This window comes from Drosophila melanogaster, chromosome 3L (assembly GCF_000001215.4).
Source record: "Drosophila melanogaster chromosome 3L".
NCBI classification, from domain to species: Eukaryota; Metazoa; Arthropoda; class Insecta; order Diptera; family Drosophilidae; genus Drosophila; species Drosophila melanogaster.
In genome coordinates this window covers 277,413-305,310 of record NT_037436.4, presented here as the reverse complement: position 1 = coordinate 305,310, position 27,898 = coordinate 277,413, and the positions used below count along the sequence as shown (strand labels likewise).

At 46.2% G+C, this 27,898-nt stretch overlaps 1 protein-coding gene across 12 annotated transcripts, besides 1 other annotated feature; it reads right to left on the bottom strand.

The window, feature by feature from the left end:
- Positions 1-18: 18 nt before the first annotated feature.
- Positions 19-27,874, bottom strand: RhoGEF3 (Rho guanine nucleotide exchange factor 3). 12 transcript variants are annotated; one of them, NM_001274273.1, is made up of 16 exons: positions 27,556-27,874; positions 26,980-27,133; positions 24,255-26,910; positions 23,577-24,187; positions 22,653-23,224; positions 16,837-18,713; positions 16,031-16,541; positions 14,984-15,940; positions 14,199-14,561; positions 13,914-13,997; positions 6,295-6,352; positions 3,630-4,416; positions 3,010-3,553; positions 2,789-2,951; positions 2,620-2,726; positions 19-2,562 (listed from the first exon to the last, which is right to left on the bottom strand). In NM_001274273.1, exons 2-16 carry the CDS (start codon positions 27,109-27,111, stop codon positions 1,428-1,430), a joined length of 10,557 nt encoding a protein of 3,518 aa, NP_001261202.1. In that variant the 5' UTR covers positions 27,112-27,133; positions 27,556-27,874; the 3' UTR covers positions 19-1,427. The 12 variants fall into 12 exon arrangements, with proteins under 12 accessions (NP_001261202.1, NP_612027.2, NP_001137862.1 ...); NM_138180.4 differs by having other exon boundaries at positions 1,215-2,562; positions 23,577-24,190; NM_138183.3 differs by lacking the exons at positions 13,914-13,997; positions 14,199-14,561; positions 14,984-15,940; ... (5 more) ...; positions 26,980-27,133; positions 27,556-27,874 and adding an exon at positions 7,172-7,509.
- Positions 9,977-10,021: a mobile genetic element.
- Positions 27,875-27,898: the final 24 nt, after the last annotated feature.

The window sequence follows — 27,898 nt, the reverse complement described above, 5'->3', positions numbered from 1 at the left end:
AAAAAACCAAAAGACATTATTAACATGGATAAATATATATATATTTATTTGGCATATGGGGTATATTTGTAGTTGCTATGTTTATATGATTCGTTATGTGTTCTCTCGTCCGATTAAGCTTACGAGTTATTCACTACATACAATTTTTTCATCTGCTTTCTTTGTTTTTCTATGTTTTGATGAAACGTTTTAATGTTTTATGTTTTTATATAGTTTTATTATGAAGTTTGCCTGTTTAAAACTTAACAAACTGGTTTCGGTTTGGAAGTTCTCAAAACGTAAATAAGCCCAAGTTATACCACGCGATAAATCCAAGCCAACTATTTGGTCTTTTTTGGAAATATAAAGATTCTTGAGCTATTTACATGGTTGGTAAGTTTGGTTGTAATTCCAGGTGTATTGTGTAGAATTTTGTTTTGTTAATATATTTTCCTATATATTTAAAAAAGAAATATTTAGCAAACTCCAATACGTTTTGTTTTGCAAAGTCTATTAAATAGTAAATTGCTTTTTAAATTTTTCAATCACCTCTTTAGACAATAAAATAATTCTTGCCAACAGATTGGCCAGATACTAAAATACTACCAAGATACATTGTGTGATTCTCTTAGAAAAAATTAAATTCGCTCAATTGTTCGGGTGCATTTTTTGCTTGTCTTGTATTGTAAAGTTAACAATTGCTAATTCTCAGGATTTCAAATTGACCAATCAACCAATTTTTGTATAGAACAAATATGTTTTATATGCAATAACCTAGTTTCTTTATTAGTAGGTTTATTTATTTGTGTCGTTTAGTTGCAGTATCATAGTGGATTAGCCCAACAAATAAGTAACAAATAACATGGGTACTATCCTGTTTCAATGCACGATTAAAACAAAGATACATAGTCTTTGTTAATCATGTTAAAATTTGACATAATTAAGTAGCAAACTTTTCCAGACGCTTTTAAATATCGGCTCTTCTGCTTGGAACATACGAACGTGAACAGAAAATTAAATTACTTTTCGGGTATTTATTATCGAATTATCACGTAACCTAAAATTACAAGTATGGACAGGATTTTAGACTAGCAGTCGGCGACATTTTTATATAAAACTGCATTGAAATGCCAGAAGTATACAATATTTGTATTTTTATTGTACATCTAATATTCCTATTATCGCAATATTAATTGCAAATAATGACTCCAATTCAAGAATATACACGATAAAATAGAAACACAATCATTTATATTGAACAAAAACCCAAGGGTAACTAACGAAACATCTACGAAGTGTAACACTGGTCAACTACATGTTACTATAATTTAAGACAATTTAATATTAATGTAACAAATATTTTATATCGTGTGTTCTACCACGAATTTATGTTTGCTTTACGCTGTTTGTATTTGTATTGCGATTCGATACAAAGCTGTCCCTAGTATTTACGCTGAGGAGCTGTCCGTTGGCACTAGTGCGGCCGCGGCTTCAGCCAGTTCCATCGCAGCAACCCGGGCTTCCGTGAGCGTAGCGTCTGCGTCGAAGCTTGGCTTATGCGTCGGTGATTGACTTGGAGTGCAGTTTGCGCTCTTTGGCTTGCGGAACCAATTGCCAAAATGCCGCCTTCCTAGCGAACCTGTCGATGTGGTAGTGACTATTTGAGAGTTTTCAGCGCTGGATATTCCGTCCCTGGACTGAGATTTTTTTGGCAGTGTCTCACACAGGCGAGACGTAGATTTGGCCGGCGACTCCGGCAGTGAGCTCTCACCACTGGTGACCCCAGTTGCTAATTCAAAATCTTGTGCATCGTAATCTGATTGGTCTGAGTAATCGCCCGGCCGCTCCTCGTAATTGTACTCGAATCCAGTCATCTCTGATACGTATAGAGCTTTACCACCAAACTGGCGCTCCAGGGCGAGAGTGCTTAGGAAGCGATGCTTGCGGTTCGCCGAACGGAAACTAAAATCGTACCATTTGTCTCGAGACTCGCTATATATGCGTAGGGAGTTCTTAATGGTGTGCCCAAACATTTTTCCATCCCTCACGTTTACCACGCGACAGCGATCGAGAAAAATGCGTCCTTTGTAGATGAAGTGGCTCCGCTTAATAATATCTCGCTTGCAGTAAACGAGCTGGTTATCAAAAAGAAACAGAGTATAGCTGCTGTTCCACAGATTCTGTTTCTGCCGCGTGGCATCGACTTGCAGGAAGAAGCGAGCACTATGCAAGTGCAGCGGCGGGCCCTTAAAGTTTTGGAAGCTGGCTTGATGCCTTGCAATCGTCTCGCTGTGGCGCTTGCCCTCATTGACTGCTTCTGTGATGCCGCGCATCGCTTCCAGCGCCAAATTGACAGTATCTTGAGAGTCGGGTATGTCTAGTTCAGTAACATCGAGTTGCTCATAGTCAGTTGTCTTGCCAGCTGACTTCGCACCGTCTGTATCGTTCCCTTCCTTGGCTCCCTTTTCCAATGCCGACTTAATAATCTCGTTGAGGTGCAGGGGATAGCGGCAGATTCGTTGCACAGGTGCCAGCAGGTGCGCAGAGAGGGGCAGCTCGGCCAGGTTTTGGGATTCGCGACAGCTAAAATTTAAATACTTGTTAGGTGTGACGTCGAAATTTAAAAGTAAAATTACTCACTTCTCAAGAATTGTACGGGCGTCTTTTACGCGATCGTAGGTCTCAAGTTCTATCAGGGCTCGAGGGTATGCGTTACAATAGGTGGAGTAGCAAAGGAAACCTTTGTGCTGCAGGAAGGATGATGTATTAGAAACGGTTGTCTCTTTTGGTTTTTTAGTTAATTTATTACCATTTTGAGGAAAACTTTGGCAACTTGGTTTTGCTCGATGCCTCGTCGTAAGGCTTCAAGAAACTTTCGCTGAAACTTATAAATGGCCGTTATGTTGGAGAAGATAAGCCGAATACTGTTTGGCGAAAATATATCGATTCGCTTGCTCATAGCTGGCAGGTAACTAAAATGGGTCACAAAGTAAATATGTGCTGAAGACTGGTTAGGTCTTGATCTCTTACCCATCACAAATGGCTGCTAGCAGCTTTACATAATTGACCTCCGTATCAAGCAGTTCGCGAACGGCACTGCGGCGTATGATCGTGCTGTGATCCGGTTGGGCAACAAAGTCCACACTGGGTGCACTCGGAGTTGGTGGTGATTCAATGACTATAAGGGTGACGTTGCTTTGGTCTGTGGTGACGGTAACGTCTGTGTCCTCGGCAAATGCCGCAACGGGAACAGGAACAGACCCTTCCTCTGCACGAGCAGTGGCTTCCTCAGCCGCCGCCTCATCAGCGGCAGCCCTGTGCGCTATAAAGAAATTGTCCGTCTCTGGACAGTGAATAATGCGCACAAACTCCTTGGGGAACCAGCCCAGCTCAGGACCCAATATGTCTTCCACCAGATTGGTTTCCTCCTTCTTAATTCGGCCGAACCACCAGGGTCCAACTTCCTTGCGCAGTATTTCAATAAGCATTCCTCTCTCTAGCCCTAGTTCTTGAGGACCGCCGGCCGTGAAGTTGTAAAGCACCTCCGCATAGGTGGTTGGGTAGAAGCTTATAGCTGGGGACAAAAAAGACACCATAATAGTTAAGGTTGTCTGGCTGAAATTGTACAGTGCACTTAAGCTTTAACCTACCTTCCTCGTTTGACGCGACACTATCGCTGTCGCTATCCTCAAGATCGGGACGACCCATACCGTAGGACTCTAGGCCGTTCGGTTGGCTAAGCGATCGCGTGGGTAGAGACTCGGGCGCTTTGCGCTCGGCTTTGTCAGACTCTCCAATGTTTAAGTGCTTGGCTATTTTGGTTTTAACAATAAAGGGCCCAAGGATGCTGCTCGCCTTTGCAGAGTTGGTGCGACGTATGGCTCGCATTTTAGAGAGCGCGACACCACACGATCCATTGGTTAACGCAAAAGCGCGGGGCTCATCCTGGCGGCTCACGGCCATTGTCGCACGGGAGTATTGCTCATCCTGTTCTAGTTCGATCTGTATGCCTGAATCACCAGAATTACACTTGTCGCGTCGGTTGTACTTCGTCTTACGGCGTTCTTTGGAAGAACGCCAAATAAGGGGCCCAAACCGGTATTTTCCTGAGCTCGTATCGCCGGCCTCTGAGCCAGGATCGCTAGCTGTGGTCGTCGTTATCATAGGTGCTATGGATGCGGTTGTTGTTGTTGGCGATGTCTTAGTTTTTGGGGCATTGTTACCTACTGCCGCTGGTGATAGCGGAGAGATGTGCAATTGATTTTTGTTGTTAAAGTTGTTCAAGGTGCGTTTGAATTTCTGCAATACGCCTAGGCCTCCACTTCCGGCGCTGCTGCCTGTGTTGGCCACATCCGTACTTTCAGTTCCTTTTTGTGGCTGCTCCTCTAAGCACGGCTCGGACAGCGTTGGACTGGAGACCGCCTTTATTTGCTGTGACTGTAAATAAGATAAAATAAGTTGCATTATCGACCGGCTGGCATACGGATTGAGAATCCAACGTGGCTGTAGCAATAGATGCAGCTATGTAACGCAGTGCTGCGACTTCAACGGAACTCGCCTTCCCACGCGAAACCACAAGTATTTTATCAATTCGCAGCATTATTTATCCCTTCGTATCAGCCCAGGTTCGGAACAAAACAACTATGAATCACAAATAGGAATCGTCATAACTATATCTGGGAACAACAATTTTGTTAACAAAAACGGAACGCTAATAAAGCGTTCTGGGGTACTGGTAGCTGTGACAAGTATGCTTCAAATGATTATTGCCAGATTTAGAGTCGTATTTCAAAACTCACGAAAGGTAACAGAAGGCAAGTAAGCTCCGACACTCACACATAGGCAATCGGTTGACATTTTTATCGGGTTTTGTTTTTCGTTTGGCAATAATACTGCTTGTGCTTGATCGCGCCGAGGGTACTGGCGGGGAATGGCCAAAATATCATTACCTTATCAGGGCACCGCTCTCGAAACGATCAATTAATGATAATAGTAAATATAGTAGAATATTTCTAGCAGCAAAGACCCGACCTGAAGAAGACGAGATTTCCATTTGTAGCGCTCGCCGGGCATGATATTGCCCACTGGCACGCTGAGTTCCACTCTCCCTCTGGTGGTCAGCGACACACTTGCAGGGGCGCCCGAATCGAAGTCCCAGAACTTAATCAGCCCATAGGTGTCCATGAGCGTAGGTATTATCAGCTTCTTCATAGCGCCTTCAGCGGACCAGCGGGACTTCCGCAAACAGCACTGGCAAGTGTAGCCGGGCAAAGCGATAACCAATAACTGATAGACCGCAATTGCCGGCAACGAGGCTTGCAAATGAGAACTGCGACTACTGCCGAGCGTTGATGTCGTCGCCCGGCTGTAAGTGTGTAGAGACCCCTTGTAGTTTGGCCCTTGCATTATGGGACATAATGCCTTTGAGATCAACTCTATCTGCGAGCTCTATTGTCAGGAGTCTCGCTGGAAGTGGTTTGATTAGATTAAGGCGAGAATGGCATAGCACGGGCCTCTGCCACTTGTCTCAGATGTCTGCCTTTGTTGCACAGGCTGGGTCAACTTATTGTCTGCGACCTCGCCAACAGACTGATGGCTTGACCAATGGCAGTCTGCCAGGCTGACTGTTTTCATGTTTTGTCTTGCGTGATTAGTTTTTCCTTCGACATCACCTGCATGGAACAATGGAAGGATGCTCAGCGGCATGTGACTGGGAACCTAATCAAAATGCAACAAACGAAGCCTTAATTGAGATATTGATTTAATGACGAGTCGCCATTATATCGCTCATTCAAGATGGTGGTCACAACCAGACCTTTACACCTTTTACAGAGATCATATTTCGGGCTCATTTATGGAATCAGATAAGACAGTGAGGGCTTTAGTGTAGCATTTACTCAACCGTGACACCCTACTCTTCTGGGATGCGGTTGCCGTGAATAAATTGCAAGTAGCTTTGTGCCCAGTGCATTGATCGGGGGAGTAGTAAGAAAGCCCCTATTGTTATGCAGGGCGATGTGATTTGCGGTTGCATCGACGCTTTTTCGAATCCGCGTCATTGGATAATTTCTTATATAAATATCTTAGGCAGAAATGTGATCTGTCTATTGAACTCTCTGCCACCTTACTGCCGGTATCGGCAGCTCAGAGAAAGTTTGGTCTTGGGGCAAGATCTCCTACACTGTCATAAAATTAATTGCCCGAGTTGAATGACTTCCCCGCTATTGAATTAGTTTCTACAGATTCAGAGCTGAGTACTTGGAGTAAGCCTTGGAGTAATACCGAACTCCTAATTCAATAAATTATTTCACTTACCAAACTCGCAGCGCAGTCACTGGTTGTTCCCATTTCATTGCTTCCAGGTTTTGGCATTCTGAAAGATATAGAAAACATTTTGTTTAATGAACGAAGCCGTGGCCTTGAGTGTCTAAACGAAAGTAGTCAGTAGAGTATGTACACTATTTTGGTAGTTTGTTATTTGGTGGCAAAAAGGGTTCAGCTTGTAAAGCAAATTATAGATTTCAAAGAAATCTTTCCTAAGGTTACGCCACTCGCCAAACGGATGCGTGTGAAAATGTGGCGGCGACGGTCCTGAATTGGTGACGCAGGTATATTTTACAATACAAAAACAAGTTGCTCGGAAAAGGCCGAAAAAGGATTTTCTCGAACCGAATCCTATGTAAACTTCGCGAATTCCATTTCCGTATGCTTATTGTAGGCAAAGAACAAGTATTTCGAGAACCGTCGGAAACAAAGAAAACAAACACACCGAGATACGACCCTAAATGCTAGCAAAGGCCGATGGTAATCTGGGGTGGGGAATTAGGAATCAACAGGACATCCTCTCACACGACGACAGCGGGAGGAGAAGGTAGTGTGCCCCTGGGGTATCTTTGGAATATCTTTGTAATTTTCTTTACCTTCGGGCCGATCCTCATATGATTTTTCTTTAAACGAACTGCAGAGCAAACAGCAGGCTATGAATACTTTGCGTGCTCGTTACAAAAACCATTTAAGTTTGGGATACGTGAAGGAATGCAGTTTTGCCCCTGATCCCCAGAAAACGGTCTCAACATCAGGCAGATGTTCAGTTCAAGAAGCGCGCTAAAACCTAGTTCAAGGAGTGTGTTGAAGCCTATTTCATCAATGCGGCGTAGTTGCGTATGAACGCATTTCTACCAAATCAGCTTACCGTCGTAAGGTTCGCATGCTCCGTGGATCCTTCATGACAAGCATGGATCGGTTCCTGGGCGCTATATACCTATATAGCTGTGACGATTTCACAGTCACATTTTTGCTGGGACTGTTTGTGTTCATATTCGACTTGTTGCCTTCTTTTCGCACTTTGCTGCGCTTTGCACTTTCGCCACTTGGCGCTTCGAGCTGTGGCACACTAAACTGAGTTAGGCTTGACCGAAAGTGATATGTAACCATACTGTTTCAATGCTAAATGAAATCAATGTCGCGATGTAGTGTCCCGAGAGACTCCGCTGAGCGTATCCGTACGGTTCGTTGTTCTGGCTCAGACTGATCTTAGTTCATCCCTCAGCGGCTACCCGGCTGCTCGACGCACTCAATCCTGCTTATTGTTATTGTTGTGCTGTTTCAAAGGATCCTAGGGGATGGATTTTGAGTGAGTTTGGCAATGATGCAGTTTCTATGTTGGACTGGCTATTTGTAAAAAAATCCCTGGACAACCACTTTTCCCAAGCAGCGTTTAGCTTCAAGCATGTGCAACATTTAAATTTAAATTTATTTATAAGTTATTTATCCGACTTATATTTTTCCCTTTTAAATGCTGTCTTCCCTTTCCTAAATAAAGGCTCGTTTTCAGCTGCCTCTTTACATTACGGACTTCCTCGTTATCCAAAAGAACTCAAGTGCGGCATTTTGACTCAAGAAGGATAACGATGAGTCATTAAAGAGGAAGCTATGAAACATCTGCCGCTCAAACCGGTTTTACTCCTGTCAGCTCTTCAGCTGTGCTCCGTCCCGCTCTCAAATGGCGTGTGGTTAACAACAATTTTAAAGTTTGTATGAGCACGTGATCTATCAGCCGCATATGAGAGTCAATCTCAGGCATAGGCTTTTATAGCGATTGTTCTGGAAGGCACTTCTAAGCACTGCCGACTAGGATGCCGTAAGATACACATTTAGCCAATAACTAAAGGTCGTATTCCTGAACTCGAATCTGAAATACAAACGACCCCTCTTAAAGGAACAAAACAGGAAGTCCATCTGCTTCACTGAGGTCTGTCGTTCTTTTTGTAAACAGGCAGGTGCTGGAGACCCAAATAATTCAGTGTAAAAATATTCAAAGATATGGGGAGAGTAATTCTGTATTTTTTTGAGAGAAACTAGATTTTTTGAACGTATCTCAAGGTTGGTTATATCACTTGAAGTGGTATTGGAAGACTTTATGTGGAGCAGGATATTAAATGTAACTGATCAAAGTGCGCGGTGTAACGCATAGGCAGATGCAGTATCTGAAAGTGCAACACAAATCAAACCGGTTTTTGCAATTCAGACAAGCGAATGTAATGAAGCAGGTAGGTTCTGGCCATTTGCTACCTGGTATGCGCAAAATTCCAATCGCAATAAACCAACCTGTGTACTTATACTTTTAGGAAAACCGATTTACAGAGTTCCAGCTTTTTAAATAAACGAAATACCCAACCATTTAGGTTTGCTTGACAGTAAACTTATAAATTTGCAAGCTTTTTATTACCTATTAAAAATATCGTTTTGCGAGCATAGCATTATAAAATCCACAATCTTGTAAGGATTTTATAGGTATACAAAAGGTTGTAATATTGACCACCCACATGGTAAGTGAGGGGTATCTGATGGTCGAGGAAACTGACTGTAGGGCTTTCTATTGTTTTCTTTTGATGCTAGGAAAGGCTGTCAAGAATGACTAGCGCCCCAGTCTATTAAATATGATTTACAAATAAGCCCATACACATGAAATAAAGCCAACAATGATTATGATTCTGAAGTGGGTTTTGAGTACAATTTTTGAATGCATAATTAAAGTAAAAAATCAAGCATGGTTAGAGTAGGAGGAAGTAGCGTAAAGTGAATACGGCACCGCTCTTTGGAATTCGAGGTACGCATGCAATTCCCCACTCCGACATGCACTCTTTGCCGAAAAGTAAATGGTGCTGGGGCTTTCTTTTTTAAGAAATGTTCTCATAAATTTATAACAAGTAAATGGTCTTCAAATTTGTAAATTGGGTTGGTTAAGGCTTGTATAATATGACGTTTTAAGTAGGTATTACCTAAACGCCAATTACCGATATTGAATATATTTATATAAACCTAATAAAATTACGAGTTTTTGTTATTTGATTTATATTGTTTAATGTCCGCACTTTGAGGCTTGCATTTGTTGTGACTTGCGCACATGCACATACATATGTACATATTAAATGACGTTGTGGGGTACTTTACCTCATTATAAATGCCATTTTGACTTGTATTGGTATCAAGAGAGAGTCTCTAATTACAGCTTTCGCTGCAATTTGCGCAAATACACACACATTTCTTCCGGAATTTAAGTCCCAACCAAACTAATTGAAAGTTTACCGATATGTATACGTTACGAACGTTAGGACTGCTTGCCTTTTTATATTTCACGGTTCGGTTAAAGTACTATAAAGTTGCTTAAAAGTAAATCAAAACGCTCAGCAGTTTGAGCAAATTCAAGCAAAGCTGACACCGTTTTACTGATAAGCAGATTAGAGGACGAATTGATTATTCATACATATGTTCAAAGGTTCGGCAGAGAGAATTTGTCGTCTTCAGTGTAGTTGAGATTTTACCTTAGGTGAGATGAAATACATGCTGCCTGGTAGTTGTATGTTATGTATACATGGACTGTTTGTTATTAGTGTTCAGACTTGCAGCTCACGCGTTCCTTGAAGTTCATTTTCTGCGTCCCAAAGAATACGATGGGATGGGATAGGATGGGATGATGACCTTAAATATAATATGGGAGAACGCCATAGTCGAAATTCAGATACTCTTTACTCAGCTAGTGAAAGTTCCAGGGAGAAACTGCAGGAACCATAATATAGTTTCCAAGCTCACAGGCAAACCTGCGAAGTGGCTAGATCGACTTGGCTAAGGATTCCGATCAGGATTATATATTCTGTTTAGAAACGCTTTCTTTCACCGCAGTACTCAACTGTAAATGTTTGTATTTAAATGCCCGAAAAAAGAGTTTGTTTCTGACGGTAATGAGAGTTTCAAAAATAGAAACGCCGCCAAGGAACGATAAGTGATGGCAGATGCACATTGTATGATGTCGGAGCAGACGCAGCAGATGGGCAACTTGTTTATTTATTGATGGCAGGCAGCTTGAAATAGAAAGAAATCTGGTTTTGGTTTAGGCACTGATGTTTTCTTCATTGCAAGACATTTGGAGTGGAAAAGGGCAGGTTTAAATCTCTATCAAATACATCATGTACATCTTCTTTTGGCAATTTGTCTTAGGTGTTAACGTAGTCAGCGGTAGAAGGGTTTCCATAAGCCGACTTCACTTTCGGTCCTGAAGAAACCCTTACACTAACGTATTTCAAATGTATGTTTAGCCTGGAAATGTCAAGTGAATTATGTTAGCATGCTCGTTGAGCTTCTGACTTCTAACCAACTGCCAGATGCGCCGTCATCCGTCAGAGCTGTTTCTTTTCCAGGGACAAGTTTTCCAACTACTAGGGGGCGGTGCCTCTTTGCATGCATTTTTAGCCACAATGTCTCATTTACCGCAGAGACACCAGGCTGCATTACTTCGTTGCTATGATTCGCAGGCTGCCGCTGGCAGTGAAATAAAACGCAATGAAAATCAAGCGCACCTAGCATCAAAGCCAACGCATGGTCAACAGATGTGGTGGCTGACTCGCTATAGCTTTCCCCAGGCCTCTACTACTTTGGGAATTTTATATGTACCATAATTAAACAATATTTTATCCAAATGATTTCGTGCCCGAAAGCACTACTTTCCACTGCGAGCCACAATAAGTTTTACGAGCTGCATAGCTCTGCTCCGTGAAAATATGTAAGTGGTAATATGTGTTACTTCACAGGCTAGGGAGTGGCTGGGCTATTGCACCTTTGCAAACAGACAGTTGGACAAGGAGTAGATTCAATCAGATGAATCGCTGTTATTTGCGGAGTACTGAGATTCGATTGATTTCTGCGAATACGAATCCGCTAGTTGTAAGTGAAATTAGCGTACCACCACTCTAGATACTCAATCTTTCTGTGTTTGGTCACTTACAAAATGTTATCGTAGTCAAAATGTGTTGGAGAGTATACAGAAATAAATATATTTATTCCATTTGGAAGTATGCGTAATGGTCGCTGCTATTTTCGTGTGCAAGTATTTTAATCTCGCCAAGTTTTTAAGACTTCATGGTATGAATTTGGCATACATTTTGAAATTTTTCAGTAGTCAATGGTGGCAAATATTTCTAATGATCGAATTGGGTAAACCCGAAGAGGGATTAAAAACTTGTTGATAGCCTTGAACCATTTTGAAACAGCGGTACTCCGAAATATGGTTGGAACGCCGAGCAGTCTGCGGAATCTGCCGCAAAAAGCCCCTTGTGAAATGTTTTTTTTTGTGGCTCGTGACGAATCGCATATCCATATCTCGCATGCCAGGCTCGACTGGTTGGCTCCTCTGACCCATAGTATAACTAAAGTCTATATGAGCAAACATGAGCCACGCAGTATTTCCGCTCTAAAAGTTCTTGATTAAACAAATCATACAAACCAAAGGGAACAGCTAAACGTTGTGACATCAGAGGGGAATAACTTTATGGGAAAACCAGAAAAACTCTTGTACCCAAAACAGTCAGTCGTTGGGCAGTTGAGGCAGGGATGCACAGAAGGGAAATCCTTTATAGAAACGAAACCTATATCGCGTGTCCATCTACCTCAACAGGTCGATAGAAGCGTGCAGGAAGGAAGTCAAGTGAAAATTCATCAGACACCCGGCCAAGAATCAGGGGTTCGAAGAGTAATTGGTCAGTGGGCCGCGTAATGGCCACAATTTAAAGGAAATAGAAGGGATAATTATTGGCGTATTAAAGGATGCCATTCCAATGGTGCCCGTCTTGGGGAAACCGGAACCAACTTACTCGTCACTGGTGCTCATTGACGAGTCGCCAGCTGCATCCCCTTCCCGGGGCTCAGCGTCAGGCGACGCGCCACGAGCTTCGTTGGTGCTTGATGCGGGCGGCGAGGACGAGTCCTCCACTGGCAAGTACCACGTGGTATGGGAGACGCGGCTGGCGAAAACGTCCTCGCCGCTGATGGGTGGCGGGGGTGTGGTGGGTTCCCTGAGCTGCATCGTCGCGACGGCGGACTCCTCGAGCTCGGTGGCCGAAGCACGCCCACTATCTGCGCCCGTTATAGACATTTTCATATGCGCCCGTCGTTTTGCGTAATAATCTTTGCTTGCTTTGGTTCGGTTCGGTTTGGTTTGGTGTTATTGATTTTGCCTGTTTCTTAATGTAGATGCGCTATTTGCGTTCTTTCGTTCCCTATGCGCTGGCACACATTTTGGCTTCTGCCCAAGCGTTCCCGAGAATGCCAGCAGTACGTATACACAGATACACACACGCGCCACCAGCCTACGCTTGGCGTTCTGTTCGGCGACCGGCAAGGGCGTCTGTTTCTCACACGATTCTACGGTTGTCAGTTGGTGTATTTGGGCACTGGGTGTAGAGACCGAGTTGGGCGCGGACTGGCGATGTTATCCTGCTGGGGATGTGGTCAGTGGCTGGTTGCGGATTCGATACAAGCTCCCAACAGCTGAGTTCCGTTCAGGGGGCGGAAAGACGCGCGCACCGCCGTTACCTATAAGTGCATTTTTCGCGTCCGCTCAACTATTGTTTTTTTCAATATTTGCTGTTAGTGTGGCCGCGTGCGCGTTTTAGAAATACCACCGTGCTATAAAAAATACCAAATGTAGCCAAGTCCAGGTGTTAGCCAAGATCCCCACCAGGATCCTCCATCTGGTAGTGGGCAATGCGCGGTTCTTTTAAAATTAGATGCATGACAGCAATAAGTCTCTGCCATCAGTTCAGTTAATATACAATTTCAACTGTCTTTTTTGGTGAACAAATGACAAATGAAGCTTTAATCGAAATAAGTCTGCCTAGTTCATAATATAAGCCAATCGAATATTGGAAATCAAAGCGTGCATATAAATGTTGTTTAACGACGAACTTAAATCGTTCTAACTAGCTAATAATTGTTTAGATTTCCTAATATTGTTTCTTTAAGTATTCCCTTGCCATAAACTTGACTTCTTATTACGCAATGAAGGGGTCAACTTTCTGCGCATGCTTGCGCCTACAAGTATGCAACCAATTTGACAATTCCACTTGGTACTTTTACAAATTGACAAGGGGATTTTAGGGATTTTTATTGCAACAGTCAGGACTTCAGGAGGCTGTTTATTTTGCACAACTTCCGTATGGCCTCTACCATCTATGTCAATACTCGTCAGCTGCACTTCGCTCATTTTGCCCCTCGGCGACACGAACGCTCCCCTACCGACACCGTCATTGCTTATTAATGGACTACGTAAAAAGGACGATGGCCAAATGGCGAGAGGGGGAAAGGTAGGACGATGTCAAATGTGTGTCTTTAGTGTAGTCGAGTAGTAGGTCGCTGAACTCAGTATTTTGATATGGGAGGCTGTGCCACAACCGGTTGTTCATTTGTTGGACAAGAAAGTGGAAGCGTCTCCTTTTTTGTCCTGTCGACCAGGCGGGTGGAAGACAACATAATAGCTGGCTTGCGTACAAAGGATTATTGAACATTGAATCATTTAAGGGACATTCTCTTGCTACCGAGCTGACGAGCAATCGTTCTAGACACTAATTGAACTAATCAAGAGTATATAAATGAAATCTTACCCAGCAAGATAAAGTCTTCGCAGCATTACACTTGGCAGAGAACGACTACGTCCCGTCCTGCGGCTTTTGTTGGGTTTTACCTTCCTAAAAGGGGAAACAAATTTTGATGACTCTTATCCATTATTGACCGTATCCAGTTTTATTCCGGCGTAGCCACTCATATTATTGTTGGACCGGCTGCCAGAGCTTGTTAGTCGGCAATAGCTCGTCAAAATGAAGCCATTAGCAGGGGAAGACGTGTCTGGCTCTAATCTGTCACTTCAAAAGTTGCAAGGTAAAACTCACCTGATGACAATATCCTCCTCCGCCGCCTCCTGGGCAGTGCTATGGTCGGTTTCCGTCTGCTGCACAGGTTGGCAAATGCTGGCAATTCCGCTACAAAGGAAGGTCCATGACGGATTGGATTTTTCCAGGCTTCGGAGCTGTGGGCCCGGGACTGCGTTGTCTTCATTAACGATCACTGAGGTGACATGGGGCTGCACGTTATCCAGAACGGTTAATGGTTTTCCGGAGGCAGACGGTCCTTTTTTGAGTTCTCCCGAGACACTTTTATGCTGACAGGCGGCGCAGCGTGGCCAATAATCGCATGTGTCCAAAGTTTTGGTGCAACTTTTCGTCGTTGCCGTTGTGAGGAACTCCGCTTTAACACTATGAAACAGCACGAGATACATAAGCCACGCACACAAGACATCCTTAATCTGATATAGGAAATTAGAGGTGGGAACGCTTCCTTTGGGTATCTAGTTTGCGTATAGTTGGTAAGTTAGTACGTGTATTTTAGTACGGATGTAGCCACCCGTGGCGGGTTTATGAAAGGAGTAAGTCTGCCACCACCACACAGTTCATCAATTTGGTTACCTCCTAGATTATTTAGTATGAATAAGCAGTCTCTTAAACACAAACACCTACAGGTGCTTCTCTGGTCGTGTTAGTGCCTTGGGCGTTCTTAAATTTGGTTCAAGTGGTGGACTTCGGATTGTGTGCGGTTAGTTAGATTAGGTTAATATACAGATAGCACGCCGTCACTGGGGATGCCGAATCTTCAGCTGTAGAGGTTTTCGTTCTAGTACCTGCTGCTACGCGGCTGGTTGGCCGGCTGCCTGTAGATGTAGTCGCCTCCCACTCCCACTGCAACCTCAAGATTTAGGTCGTCCCGAGACCCCGGACTTTGGCGGAGGGATCGCTGTGACTTTAGAACGGTTGTAGGATGCTCGTAGATTCGCGTCTCGTTGCTCATAAAGTTGAGCTCACTGTTGCCCCCCGAATTGATGGTTTCCCGATTCCGTAGCATCACTGGCAGTTCGTAGTCGCCGCTGTCCCCACGCCGGAAGTTCATGATCGGCGACTTTCGTAGCATTTCGTAAGTCAGCTCGTGGTCGCAAAGTCGCGTCCCGTAGCTCTGTGGACTGCCCGATTGCCTCGCCTGCTGATGGAGATTGTTGGTTGAGGATCCCGATGACTGTGGCGACCGCGACGCCTCCATTCCAGACGCGCTGACAGGCGAGTTGGACTTGCGCAGGCGGGAAGACGACGTGGATGCCATCGACACCTGCCCGGAATCGGTTGCAGGCTGTAGGAAGCGCAGGCCACTTACACTTCCGTTGCTGCCGTTGTTGTTGTTGAGCACCGCTTCACAAATTTCGTCGTCGAAGGAGCGGGACTCCCTCTCCACGCGCAGATTCTGATTGCTTCCGCTATCTCCTCCGCTGCCACTAGTGTGTGCGGTGCGACTTGAACCCTTTGCTCCTCCACCACGACTAAAGTTGTTGTAGTCAAAGTCGAAGGAGCGCGCCTTGTCCGTCTCGTTGTGTCGCACTCTCACCGAGCTGTTGGGTGGAGCAGGCGAATTGACATGGATCTTTGCCCCCGCTGGCGAGGTTCGGATAGTGGGGGGGAAAACGCCCCCACCTGGTACACGGGACTGCTGATAGGGAACACCTACCGACCGCTGCTGCGGGACCAGGGCACCCACGTTAACAATGGATTTGTGCGCTCGGTTCGGAGAGCGTTCGGTTAGTTGCAACGATCTGGAAAGGAGTCGTGAGGTTGAAAGCAAAGTATTGGTGCAATGGAATATTTGTGGCTTTAACGCATTAACAATAAGTCATTTAACCAACCTCGAGCGTCGAATGCGGTGCTCCTGCTCCGCTTGTTTCGCGGTCAATGCGCGTCGATGGCTGGTGGAGCCACTTCCGGCCGAGGGTGTAACAGTCGTGCTGCCGGTGCCATTAAGGGGCTCGTGGGACTCGCCGCCACTGTAGCTGGAGCTGGAGGAGCTGCGTGATATGTTGGGTGGGGTTTTGTCATCGTGCCGCTGGCGGCCCTCAAACGTGTTGCTCCTCGAGCTGGAGCTTTGCCGGGCACCGCCCAATGAAAGCTGGGACCCCTTCTTGCGCCGTTCCTCAGGAGTCAAGGATCTGGACTCAGGGGTGTTTGATCTTTGCTTCCGTAAGCTGCTAGTCGAGCTATGGGAGTCATTCCGATCTGGTGTCAGGGATCTCTGGCGTTGCATTTTGAATGGCGATACGCTGACGCTACTCGTTCCAATTTTAGGAAACTTGTGGCTGCCGGCGGATAGAAAGTCGTTCAACCCGCCATCTTCATTGTCCAGCTCATCGTTGGAGAGATCTGTCAAAAAAAAAACCTCAATTAGGCTGAACACATTTGGACCCAGTGAACTGGCCAACGACTAATAACAAATATTATGAGAAATAACGACACCTCTGTCGCTGATTTGACAGGCTTTTTTCTGAAGCTCTTACGAGCACAAGGTGCTCCTGAACGGACTAAACAATAAAATGTATAAAAGTCGGACGGACAAGGTGCACGTGACACTTCGCAGGTGCTTATTTCCCATGTTTTATTATCGAGCAACTTTGACAAGGCGAAAGTTATTGGTAATCAAATGATTCTGTCTACTGACCTGATCTCGCACCACTGTCGCACGAATTAAGACGCTGGCTCTTGGACGTGTCAAAGCTTCGGAAACGAGACACTCCCACATTTGCAGTGTTTGGATGCGCTATCAGAGGTCCGGCACTGCCCACGCGGCTGAACTGGGACTTACGGGAACGTCCCAGGGCGTGGGTTTTGGAACGCTCAGTAGTCCTTTCGAAACGGGAACGCGGCGAATACTTGGCCTGACTGCCAGTGGGGACACTGTAGACAGGAGGCGCCTCTTTGACAGCGGCATTTAAGTAAGCAGTTGTGGCCTGCGGATGCAGATACTTGGGCGAGCTGTCGCGGCTGCGAAGAGAGCCACTGCTTCCACCGCCGCTCTCCCGTTTCGTAAGGTAGTTCGGAGAGTTACCGGTCAGGGTGCTGAAGTTGGGCGACCGTTCCCGCTGGCCGGCCAGAACGGCCAGGTTGAGCAGGCGATCCGACAAGTTTCCATCAAAGCTGCGGGAAAACGTCTCTACGTAGTTGTCGGTGGGCGTGTGACGACGTGTGTCGTACTCGAAACTACGGGAAAAAACCATGCCTTTGGCGGAGCCATTAATGGGGTTTTGAGGGTCCATCTGGGGCTCCGACCGAAACGGCACGGGCAGGGGCAGAGGACCCTGCTGGCGTCCGGGGTTGCGCCTCTCCTGACGCCGAGCACTTCGGCTGTTGTCCTGGAAAGCGGGAGGTGGGGAGAGAATGGGAGTGAGGGGGGAGTCGAGATCAGTCGGGCCCTTCACTGGCAAGAAGCCTGGCCGTTCGTTAAGGATGTTAGCCAGCTGCGGATCGATAATCCGATGGCCCGGACGCAGGGAAGGGTACCGTATGGAACAGCCGCTTAGCCGTGCTTCGTTCCTTTGAATCAGCTCTTCCACTTTGGAGCCAACAAACTTCGGCTCAGTCATGCTGATATTGGATTGATGCTGTTGCTGATGCTGCAGGATGAATGACTTTCGTGCCAGGTCTGAGCGTCTCCCAGGATCCGTCAGCATCGCCGCAACACGTCCGCCACCATTTTGTTGGGCGTAGCTGAGGCTTCGGTAGCCCCCGCCATTGTCATCCTTGTTGACCCCACGCGTCGTGTTGACCTGCACCCATCCGGACTTGTTCAGGAATATTTCCTCCTTCTTGGTGGTGGGAGATATGGACTTACGTCCAGTTGCGGGCACTCCATAGAAATTTTCACCGAAAAGATAAGTGGGCACTCCATTGGAGCCAGCCGTCAGATGGGAGGCGGTTGCGTTACCATTTGCTGCGCTCCCACCCATGTGGTAATGCATTCTGCGCGCCTCTAGCTTCTCGTTGAAACAACGATTGGACGCCTCCAGACTCTCCCTTCGCTTGGCGACGTACTGCTGGAAGGCGGAGAGGTGTGTCTGCTGCTGTTGCGACTGTGGCTGCTTTTGCTGCTCGCCGGCTGCGTTGTTCTTTGCACCGCTTATTTCTGGCTTTTGGGACTCTGGAGAGGCTGCTCCCTGACGTGGCTTGGGGTGCTGTTGTCCTGCTGCTGCGGTCGATGCATCAACCGCATTGGCATCTTCGATAACTTCATGACGCTGCTGCTGCTGTTGCTGCTGCTGTTGCTGTTGTTGCCTGTGCTTGGAGGGGCTGGTGCGGGAGCGGGTTCTGCGACGTTTGGGGAGTGCGGGCAGTGGCAGTGTGCTAACGTCTAGTTTCTCAAGAGTCGACGAGGAGAGCTCGTCATTTTGGGACTCCCGGGTGATAGAGTCGCGTGTCAGGTGACTGTCGTCCGATTGAGCCTCGCTCGAGTCGATGCAGGCGTAGTCCTGGCGTGTCAGTGCTCTTAGGTGCGTTGGATTCTCCGCTGTCCCACAGGCAGGCACATCGGATGTCGGGTCACTGTAATATAAGTGCGGGAAATGAAGTAGAACATCTGAAATCATTAGTCGCCCCCCCATTACAGTTCTCTAGTGTCGACTGCTAAAGGGTTCACAGTGAATTGACTTAGGACCCTTATCCGTTCGAGCGCTAATGCTCTTCCAGCGGCTTGCCGGCCTAATGGCTAGGACAATCGAGCCAGGCCGAGAGCCGGCGCTCGAACATCGGTTCAATGTCCGGGAACATGGTTCAGCACTCGCGTGAACTCGTTGACATCTGCACCAATGCAGCAGTAAACGCTGCCACAGCAGTCTTGTGCAGTTTCACCAGCTGTAAGTGCTTTGCCTTGTTGCTGCCACTGCCACTGCTGGTGGCTGACAACGACGCGCTTTCGAGTGTTGGTCGCAAGTTGAGCCCAGGGACGGAGGCAAAAGCACTAACTCAATCGCAACTCAAATTTTGGTAAAACTTGGGCGTCTTCGGTGTTCTCGTTGGGGCAGATATTTCGAAAAGCTGTCAATGTTTTTTAAACTTGACCCTGAGACTGAACAATAGGTGGGAGAAACTGTTGCTAAACCTGTTGGAAAAACAGTCGCGGAGAAAATGACACACACACATAAATACAAGCTCATTTCATAATTAACGCTGCGATTGCAAGGTGTATGGTGGGTGTCATGACTTTAAATTAGCGTAAATAGTCCGTTAAATTTATGGTTAAAAGTGTCAGTGGTTAGTACAACTAGCCTTTGAAAGTGTATCTCTCAATTTACATATCTTTGATGCTTCGTTTGTAAGCGGCTCTATACTGATGGGGCTAGTAACGCAAAACCAAAGAATCTGTTCAGCCCCACGCTTTTAATTTGGCATACAAATACAATCACTTCAAAACTTGTCATACCAAAATGGTCAACAGCCAACACCAAACGTTAAAGTCTTCGGATTCTTGCCTATCTGCCAAATTATCTTGCTTGTGTGTAGGTGTTATTAAGCCTAGTTCACTTTGGGAAGCGTTGATACTTTTTGAATGTCGTCGACCACGTCGAATCACAAGAGTATCTCGTTGGTCAGTCTATTAAATATTTGGCTAGATATCAATAGTAGTCCCACGTCATGAGTGCTTACATTACCATGAAGTATTTCTTGTAATCGCATTCTACTTCTGCTTGGAAGGTCTAACTTATAAAATTGTAGTTAAAAACTAAATATGAAACTGCCATTCGGTGTACAAACTGTGGAGGAAAAAAGAAAGGTGCTCGGCTATTTCTTATAAGGTAATGTTCTGAACTCTTTGGTGCGTGGGCATAAAAAACGTTCAACGACGGCCCACGTGCTTTGATCAATTTGCATGTATGCACTACACATACGTGTTCTATTAGAAAACTAAATCATCACATTAAAGCAACACAAAATTGCCTAAAAAGTATTATGAACAATATAAAGGTATTACACGTGTAATGTAAAGTATGTTGCCGGGATTCAAAAATCCAGGAAGTGGCGGGATTACATCTTTGCTGGGGCATCTGAGAGAGTGCTTTCAAGTCTTAATAATTTGTCGTTACTATTTGAAATGTATCTAAAATTCCATATGCGGCGAAAAAAAAAAATTTTGTACTATTCTGTCTTGAAGCTGTGCACTTTTCATTCGGCGAATCAAACTTTGTTTGGAACGGAATGAATAATTTTCGCAGTGAAAGTTAAGTGACTAAATAATTACGACTTACATACCACCCGAGCCCGCTGAGAATTCCTCTTACTTTCTTATTAAATAAAACATAACAAGAGGACAACAGTCTTGTGCACTTTGAAACAAGCCTTTCGTTTTCCGTAATATTCGAGGTGGAAAAGTTTTCGCTGAAAAACGTTTGCGCATTTCTTTAAAAAACTCGATGTCTATTGAGCAGCAGTGATTGCAGGTTTGGATATCGTAAATAAAGCACAAAGCACTGCGCTTGCATCTGCGGCATGCATCATAAAACTGGTTTTCAATCATGTTAAGCCGCACTTGTCTTCAGCAAAGCAGAGCAGAAGAGCAGAGGACGAGGGCGGGCCAAGGAAGTGGAGGAGGACGTGGACGGGTACTAGTAAATCGATTGCATTATCTCGCATACCTGTTAGGCAACTTGCACTTTTCCATTTTACTAGCCCAGAAGCTGCTTCTTCGATGGTGCACGATGTGGTAACGTTGGTCGAGCTCCAGCGGCATTGACTAAAAGCCAATGACCAAATGAAGTTGCGGCCATAGGAAACGAGTTTCTCGTTTTCTATACCATATTTGCAAGCCCGTGCTCATAATGATCAGACTCATAATTATCGAATGGTAGGCTGCATGCAATTTATAGTAAATTAATGCAATTGCGAGTTTCCAGCCAACTTTTTATTTTCGGCTTGAAGGTTTTGAAGGTCGTCCCCAATTTCGCAAAATACCAAATTGTAGCAATAAAATTTCTGAATTGTCGATGGCCCTGGATTGCTTTTCTCACTTGTTTTGCCCCCTCATTGCGAGCTGAACTTGTTTTCAATTAGCAGCGCTTAAAATTTGCCCGTTCGATTGAAACTTTACCTACACCCTATGCAATGAATCAATCAACCGCATGGCTCGGCATAATTAACTCGTGGACTACACGGCGTATGCTTAACATGTGCATCAAAACCCACACAAAAAGGCTTCAGTGTGAAATTAAGCTATTATTTCTTCCTCTGCAGCTACAAATAATTAAGAAAAGTGCGGCTGTGCACACACATTAGTTATGTATGTGTGCAAGTGATTGAATACCAACACAAAAACGAAAAGAAAGGAAGGTCACAATATATTTATGGCTGGTCTCGGATCGGGGGTTTTCCACAAACGATGGGGAAAGTCAGGAGGTGAAGCATTTTGCTAAAATTATTGATTGCCGAATTTTTGTAGAGAAGAAAGGGAAATGGACATAGCGCAACACAGGACGCGCTATTGAAAAAAACTTATACATATATCGTTCAGTTTATAATCAAGGGATATGGTTGGAAAAAGTTGGCGGAAAAAAGCACATATCCACGATTACACTTGCATTAGCCGCTCGTTGTTTTCCTGAATTTGTGCTCTGAGGTTGATTTATGTCTATTCACCATGCCGCAGGATATTTACACGCAGATGTAAACGCGCCGAGTTCTGTCATATGTACATATACACTGTCATCCATCACGTGAACGTAAGGTTTGGTAATTAATTATATTAATATGCCCAGCTGCTTTAAGACACACTCGACAAATTATCGCGAAAGAAGAGTTGATTGAATGGGCAATCAACCATCAATTCAGTAGGCTTTTAGCCCGGCACTTGCTTTTCAAATGGTTCAATCAGGCCATAAAAACACGGCAATGTAGCTCCTTCCACAATTGAACTTTGCACCCAGCTGGGCTCTTAGGTAATTGATTGAACGCCGATAAAGTATCCAAACATTGAATGAAATAATCTCACGAATCAGACCACTGCAAAGTACATATCCGGCTGGGAATGCAATTGGCAAGCCAGCTGCTGCCATCGATCCCCCATTTCACCCATTTCAGATACCAGCCGCTTTAAAGTGAAGTTTTAAGGGGAGGCTAACACAAGGTGATACCAAATGTCACCCACAGTAACCCTCTCAGGAGCTGCTGCGCATACGGTTGCCTCTCGTGGAGTGCAAATAGCTTCACTAGCCCAATTAACGCACTTTAAAATCGAACCATGTGGTAATGGGAATTTACTATTTAAGTTCACTAGTTGATTGAATTTTTCACCGATGCCCCTGTGTTTTGAGGAGCACGAAAAACATTTCACTTCACTTGGCCAGAGTCCTGGGCATCCAAGTAGCCAAGAACAACAAGTGTTCGCCGTGCACCGATGCTTGCCCCGAAAATTGCCCGTTGCCACAAAAAGTTCAGGTGACTAACACTTTAAGTTTCACATCATAGATTGGGCGCAATGGCAGAGTCGCGTACCTGTGCGCTACCGCTGGCGTTTCGCTGTCCGTGTTGCCCGTCTTGCAACTGAGCTCCAGCTCCAATACGCTGTTGCTGGCGCTCGTGTTGCCAGCGTTGGTGGTTGTTGAGAGTGCGCAAGCAACATTTGTTGCTAGCGCGGCGGTTCGCTGCCCCTCCGAACATGTTGGTCCAACATGTTGCCTGGGGGCGTCTGCTGGAGTCTTCTTTTCGTGTTTTGTTTTGCTTGCCTGTTCGTCACCAGCCCCCCCAGTGTCCGTGCATTCGGGCGGGAGGTGGGGAGACGCTTGGCGAGGTCGTGGTCGGGGTCGACAGAGTGCGGCGGAGTCCAGCTTGCTTTCCGCTTCGGCCGAGCTCCCGAGCTCACAGCTTGGGGTTGTGGTTATTTTACTGTTGCCATTCCCTTTCGGTCTGCCCGTGATGGAGGACGCCTGCTCACGCCCCTCTGGCGCAGGGGCGGCGGGAGACGGAGAATCATCATCCTCGGCAGAGTGCTCCTTTTCGTTGTCAAAGGCGCCTTTGCGATTTTCGTTAGTTGCCGCCCGTGTGAATGTCGCCATGTGGGATGGACTCTGTAAAAAATCGTTTAATTGAAATCTTATTCATGTTTATTTCAACTCGGCCCCTTTTCATTATCAATGCTCCCCGTCCAATTATTTCTAACAACTATTAATCTATGTTCAGGCTGTAACTGAGTTGGCAAATTTCGGTGTTCTGTACTTTTAAAAGTTCGTCTTTCAAACAAATGTAGGCTTTGGAAAATCGATTTTACAAATAGCCAAAATTTGAAGTAATAAAAATAATATATATCTACAATAGTAATTTGTATTAATTGTCATAGCTACTAGTCGGGCTACTCAAATAAGGGCTTGTATTTCACATTACACGATTCCAAAATTCTGCTACCAATAGCAAAGCACTCACCATTTTCGATATATCACTGGTATTCGAGGGCAAGATACCACCGCCAGAATCCTCGCTGCGTGCATCATAGAAGACGTCGTTGTCGTCAGTCTCCACTGCACCTGCATCAGTGGCTCCAATTGGGGCTTCCGTCATTGGATTCGGTGGTCCGCTGAGACTTTTTTTCTGAGTTTTATTGGAATTATCGTCAGCCGTAAGATCGTTAGTGTCGTACTCCAAGCTTCGTGACTTAGTATCGTCTCGAAAACCCTCCATATTGGCCTTTAGCTCCTGGAGGTCGGAATATGTAGCGGGGGAAGGCGGAGGTGGAGCCGGAATGTCTTTCCTGCGTAGGCTGGAACAGGGAGCGTTTGTATTTGTCTTCGATGCGCCTGTGCGATGGTGTCGTTTGCCGGACGGAGGCAGCGGCAACTGATCTTCAGGTGCAACCTTCTTTTCGGGAGCCTCTGATCTAGTTTTTTGCGTCAGCTTCGGGCTTTGTAAGCTGGCCGCTGTTATGTTCCTGCTGTTCTTCTTCGGAATGGTGCCCGTGGTAGACGCAACGAGCCTGTCCAAGGAAGGATACTCTCTCCGGACAGTTGGTTGACTTTTTCGCTTACTAGGCGTGGGATCTTCTATGAATAATTCCAGGGTTATTTACAATGCTATACAATAGAATCCCACATCGGTTGTACTTACTTGCGACGGTAGTCTCCGGCAAAGGAGTCGGTGTCTGGAGACTGGTCCTTGGTGCAGGTGTCGGCTTTACGCCGGCAGAAAGCCGACTCCTGCTTAGCGGAAGAGTAGTTACTAATCTAGTTTCCTGTGAGGCGGCCCGCTTGGGACTTGCTTTGACATTGCTTTTTGTGCTGCCGCCAGCTCTTGGACCACTCCTTGAGGACTCCAAGCTATTGTTTCTCTTCATTTCCGACTGGTAAATGCTACGTTTTACGTCGTTAACATGCTTAAAGAAATCTTGGGCGTACTTGTTCTGTTTTAGGTCTGCGTACTGCTGCTGCTCCATCGACGCTGGTGGGGCTTCCAATCGCTCAACTTGATCGTCTTGTGCGCTTGATGGCAGTGTCCCTGCTGCAGTTTTTCGCGGGATTCCGCTGCTTCCTCCTCGCGCTATTGATCCGTAAACATCATCAAAGTCTGAGCTAAAGTAATTTGACGAGCAGTCGCAGTTTCGGCACTCGAACCGGCAGTTGTCCGAGTAGCTGCACTTATCGGGAGCCATCATAGACCCTCCAGTCGCAGTACTCATTCCAATGACGCCATCCAGACTGCAGCGTCTACAATCGTATCCGAACCTGCCTTCCGAGCTTCCAAAGTACCGCCTTTGGCCAGAGTTTGAGTACACTGAAAACAGACTGGAATCACTGACGCGCCCGCCATGTCGCCGATGAGGATGCCGAGCGTAGCGTTGCGAGTTGTCGCTGCTGCGAAGGGAGAACTCGCTCAGAATTGATGCCTTTGAGTCGCTCTTGTACATCTGCGGATCGTAGGGATCCACCAGTATCTGGGATCCTCCAATGGGTCTATTGGCAGCATACATAAGCGGATGCAGTGGCTGCGTCCCACTGACCGCATAGTAAAGATCCCCAGTGGCAGGAGCTGCTAGCACATTTGCCTCCAGTCGCGCCATGGTATTATATTTGTGATAGGGAAGCGAGTCGCTCGAGGACGAGGACTTCGTGTTAAAGCGCTGTAAGGAAGCCGCACCTGCGGACATACCTCCTCCGTTCTGATATCCCACTATAAAGTGCTGCTGGGGTCGCCGAGGCGGCGTGGCGGACCCTTGAGTGGCCCCCGTAACCTGGGCCAAGAGCAGACTGCCACCCACGGCGTAGTGATTTGGCAGCTGGCTGTTAACAGTTGGCGAGTGGTATGGCCTCTGGTTCGCATGGGGCAGGTAGTATCCACCATAAATCTGGGGTTCACTTGGCGTGGTGGTAGCTGAGGTCGATGTAGTAGCAGAAGACTGCTGAAATTGTAGAATCGGGTTGTAGTCTCCTGTTATGGCCACTGGAGTCGTCTCAATTTTGTAAACGCCTGGATTATTTGGGTTGTACGACTGGAACTCTAGTATATGGGCGGTCGGCACCTCGACCACCGGAGCACTAGGCCGCGAATCCATAGTGTGGTTTTTCCTATGTCCTTGGTTGAGGTACTGCTCTTCCTGTGTTTGCCCCGCCTTCAGTTTTTTACTTGCTACTTGTTCAACGTGGGCCAAGCAATATTCACAGTTTTCCTTGCTGCATTGCTCCATACAAAACTCGCAGTCTGCAAATGCGGGATTGGTGGCGCCTATTCCATGCGGCTGAGCTCCTTTTTCCAGGCTGTGCGTCTCTTGATCACACATTGTCAGGGCAACGGGCATCGCCATGCCGGTGGCTACTCCTGTTGCCGACGAGCTCACCGCGTTGGCCGTGTCCTTAAAGAAGATCTCCTCGTAGATGTTTTCCTCGCTGCGGCAATGTCGTTTTTCGGCCTTCAGAGGTGACTCCACACTGCCACTGCCAGCTGGGGTTCGCTGTTGGTCCACTAGTTTTTTCGAGCTCTTTAAGCCCTCCTTTAGCAGATAGTAGTTAAAGCTTTTAATTCCAATCTCGCCGCGCAGGAACCGTTTGCCGATAGCAACTTTCGCCGCGTCGGCGGCTGATTCTGCTGGTAAGGTGCAGGCGGAACTCTGAGCGGAACCGCGAGCAGAGTACCCGTCATCTAACTCACTGACCTCGGTCGGGACACCACCATCCGGACCCATCTCGCCGTAGGGCTTCCGATTTCGCTCTTTGCGGGCTCGTGTGTCAGCATCGTGACCGACCTTAGCTACAGCTACCGCCTCCCGCTTCGGATGTCCTGCGGGCTGATGGCGATTGTTGTCTAAGCTAAGATTCCGCTTTTGTTTCGAGGTGCGCTTCTGAGTTCCCTTCTTTTCGGCCCTTTCGGAGCCTGTGGCGGCCAGATTGCGCTCTAGGCTGCGCACCCTGCGGTTCATACCACCTTTGGTTTGGATTGGTTCCTGGACCTCGTTGTCGGTGCTGCTCGAATCACATTCGTAGTTTATGCTGATGGCGGTGCTACCGGAAGCTATTGTGGCTGTGTGGTGTTGTTTGATCTTGGCCTGCTTCCCTGACACATACTGATGCAGCTCCTGGGGCAGCTGGTTTTTGGCCAGTAGGCTGCTGGATGATGCCTGACCGCCCGTATCTGACCTCGTCTTGTGTTCCAAGAAGGATTTCCCAGAAATGCTACTGCGACGCATGGGATTCGCCAAGTGGCTTATGTCCTCTGTGTAGGCAGGATCATCATAGATCCTGTCGCGCACGGATGTGGCTGATCGGTCTTTGGTCTGAAAACAAACAGCGCTTTAAGATCTAGTTGCTCAAATGTTCTTTCCCTCTCACAACTCGCAACTCACCTTAACTTTGTTTTTCTTCCGACTTCGATGTGGTATCGTCACATCTGTCAATTTTAATAGCTTTGGTCGCAGTGACCTCTTCGACACCTTGCCCCTCTCATAATTCAGATCCAAAAAGGTTTCAGTTGCCATTATTTATAGATTACATGCAAATCTAGAAAATAAGATTTTAAATGGCCAATTTGGCTGAAATCTGCAGATAGTGCAGTGCCATGTGTGACTTAACTACAGCACTTAATTCAAAGTGTGTCATGCATTCTAAATACATTGGTTATCAGTCATTCCATAAAATATGTACATGTGGGCTCTCATCTGTATCTTTATTGTTATGATTGTGGGTCATTTCCCCCTGCGAGTGAGTGATAGCATAGTCACTTTAGGGTGTGGCAGTGAAGGATACGCAGTCAATGCATTTAGTCTAAAGCTTCCCATCGGCAATTTCCACATGGTTTGTTGAGCATACATATGCATAACATATGCATAGGTAACCAAAAAAAACACAAATAGGAGCAAATAGGCAAAATATGTGGGTCGGGTGGGTCCACTACAATTTTATTAGTTTAACTGCACACGCACCTGCTCATTGTCTGTGGCAAGAAAGCGGAATCCTTGGGGCATTAAAACACGGCTTGAGAGTAGATATCCATCCCACTAGCATTGAAGTTTCAAGTTAAGTGTGTCACGAATCTGGCCAAAAGCTGGCGAAGTTATTAACTGCCTTGCGTTTAGGTCATAGTTGCAATATTTTGCCACTTATTCCCAATCGTAAGCATTCAAACCTATATACACACACTGCTCGGCGTTCTATTGTATCTTCCAAGTGCCCTATTGCGTGCAGTGGGACTTTATCTGTACAACTGGGGCGAGAAGCGATATTCAAACCTTCCGTCCATTACGTTAAAGCCGAACTGAATTGTCT

Coding starts and splice junctions, on each gene's coding strand:
- RhoGEF3 (NM_138180.4), bottom strand. CDS start 27,111: ATGGCAACTGAAACCTTTTTGGATCTGAATTATGAGAGGGGCAAGGTG. Junction 26,911..26,979: donor GGAAGAAAAACAAAGTTAAG/GTGAGTTGCGAG, acceptor GTTTGTTTTCAG/ACCAAAGACCGATCAGCCAC. Junction 18,714..22,652: donor ACGCCAGCGGTAGCGCACAG/GTACGCGACTCT, acceptor CTTATATTACAG/TGACCCGACATCCGATGTGC.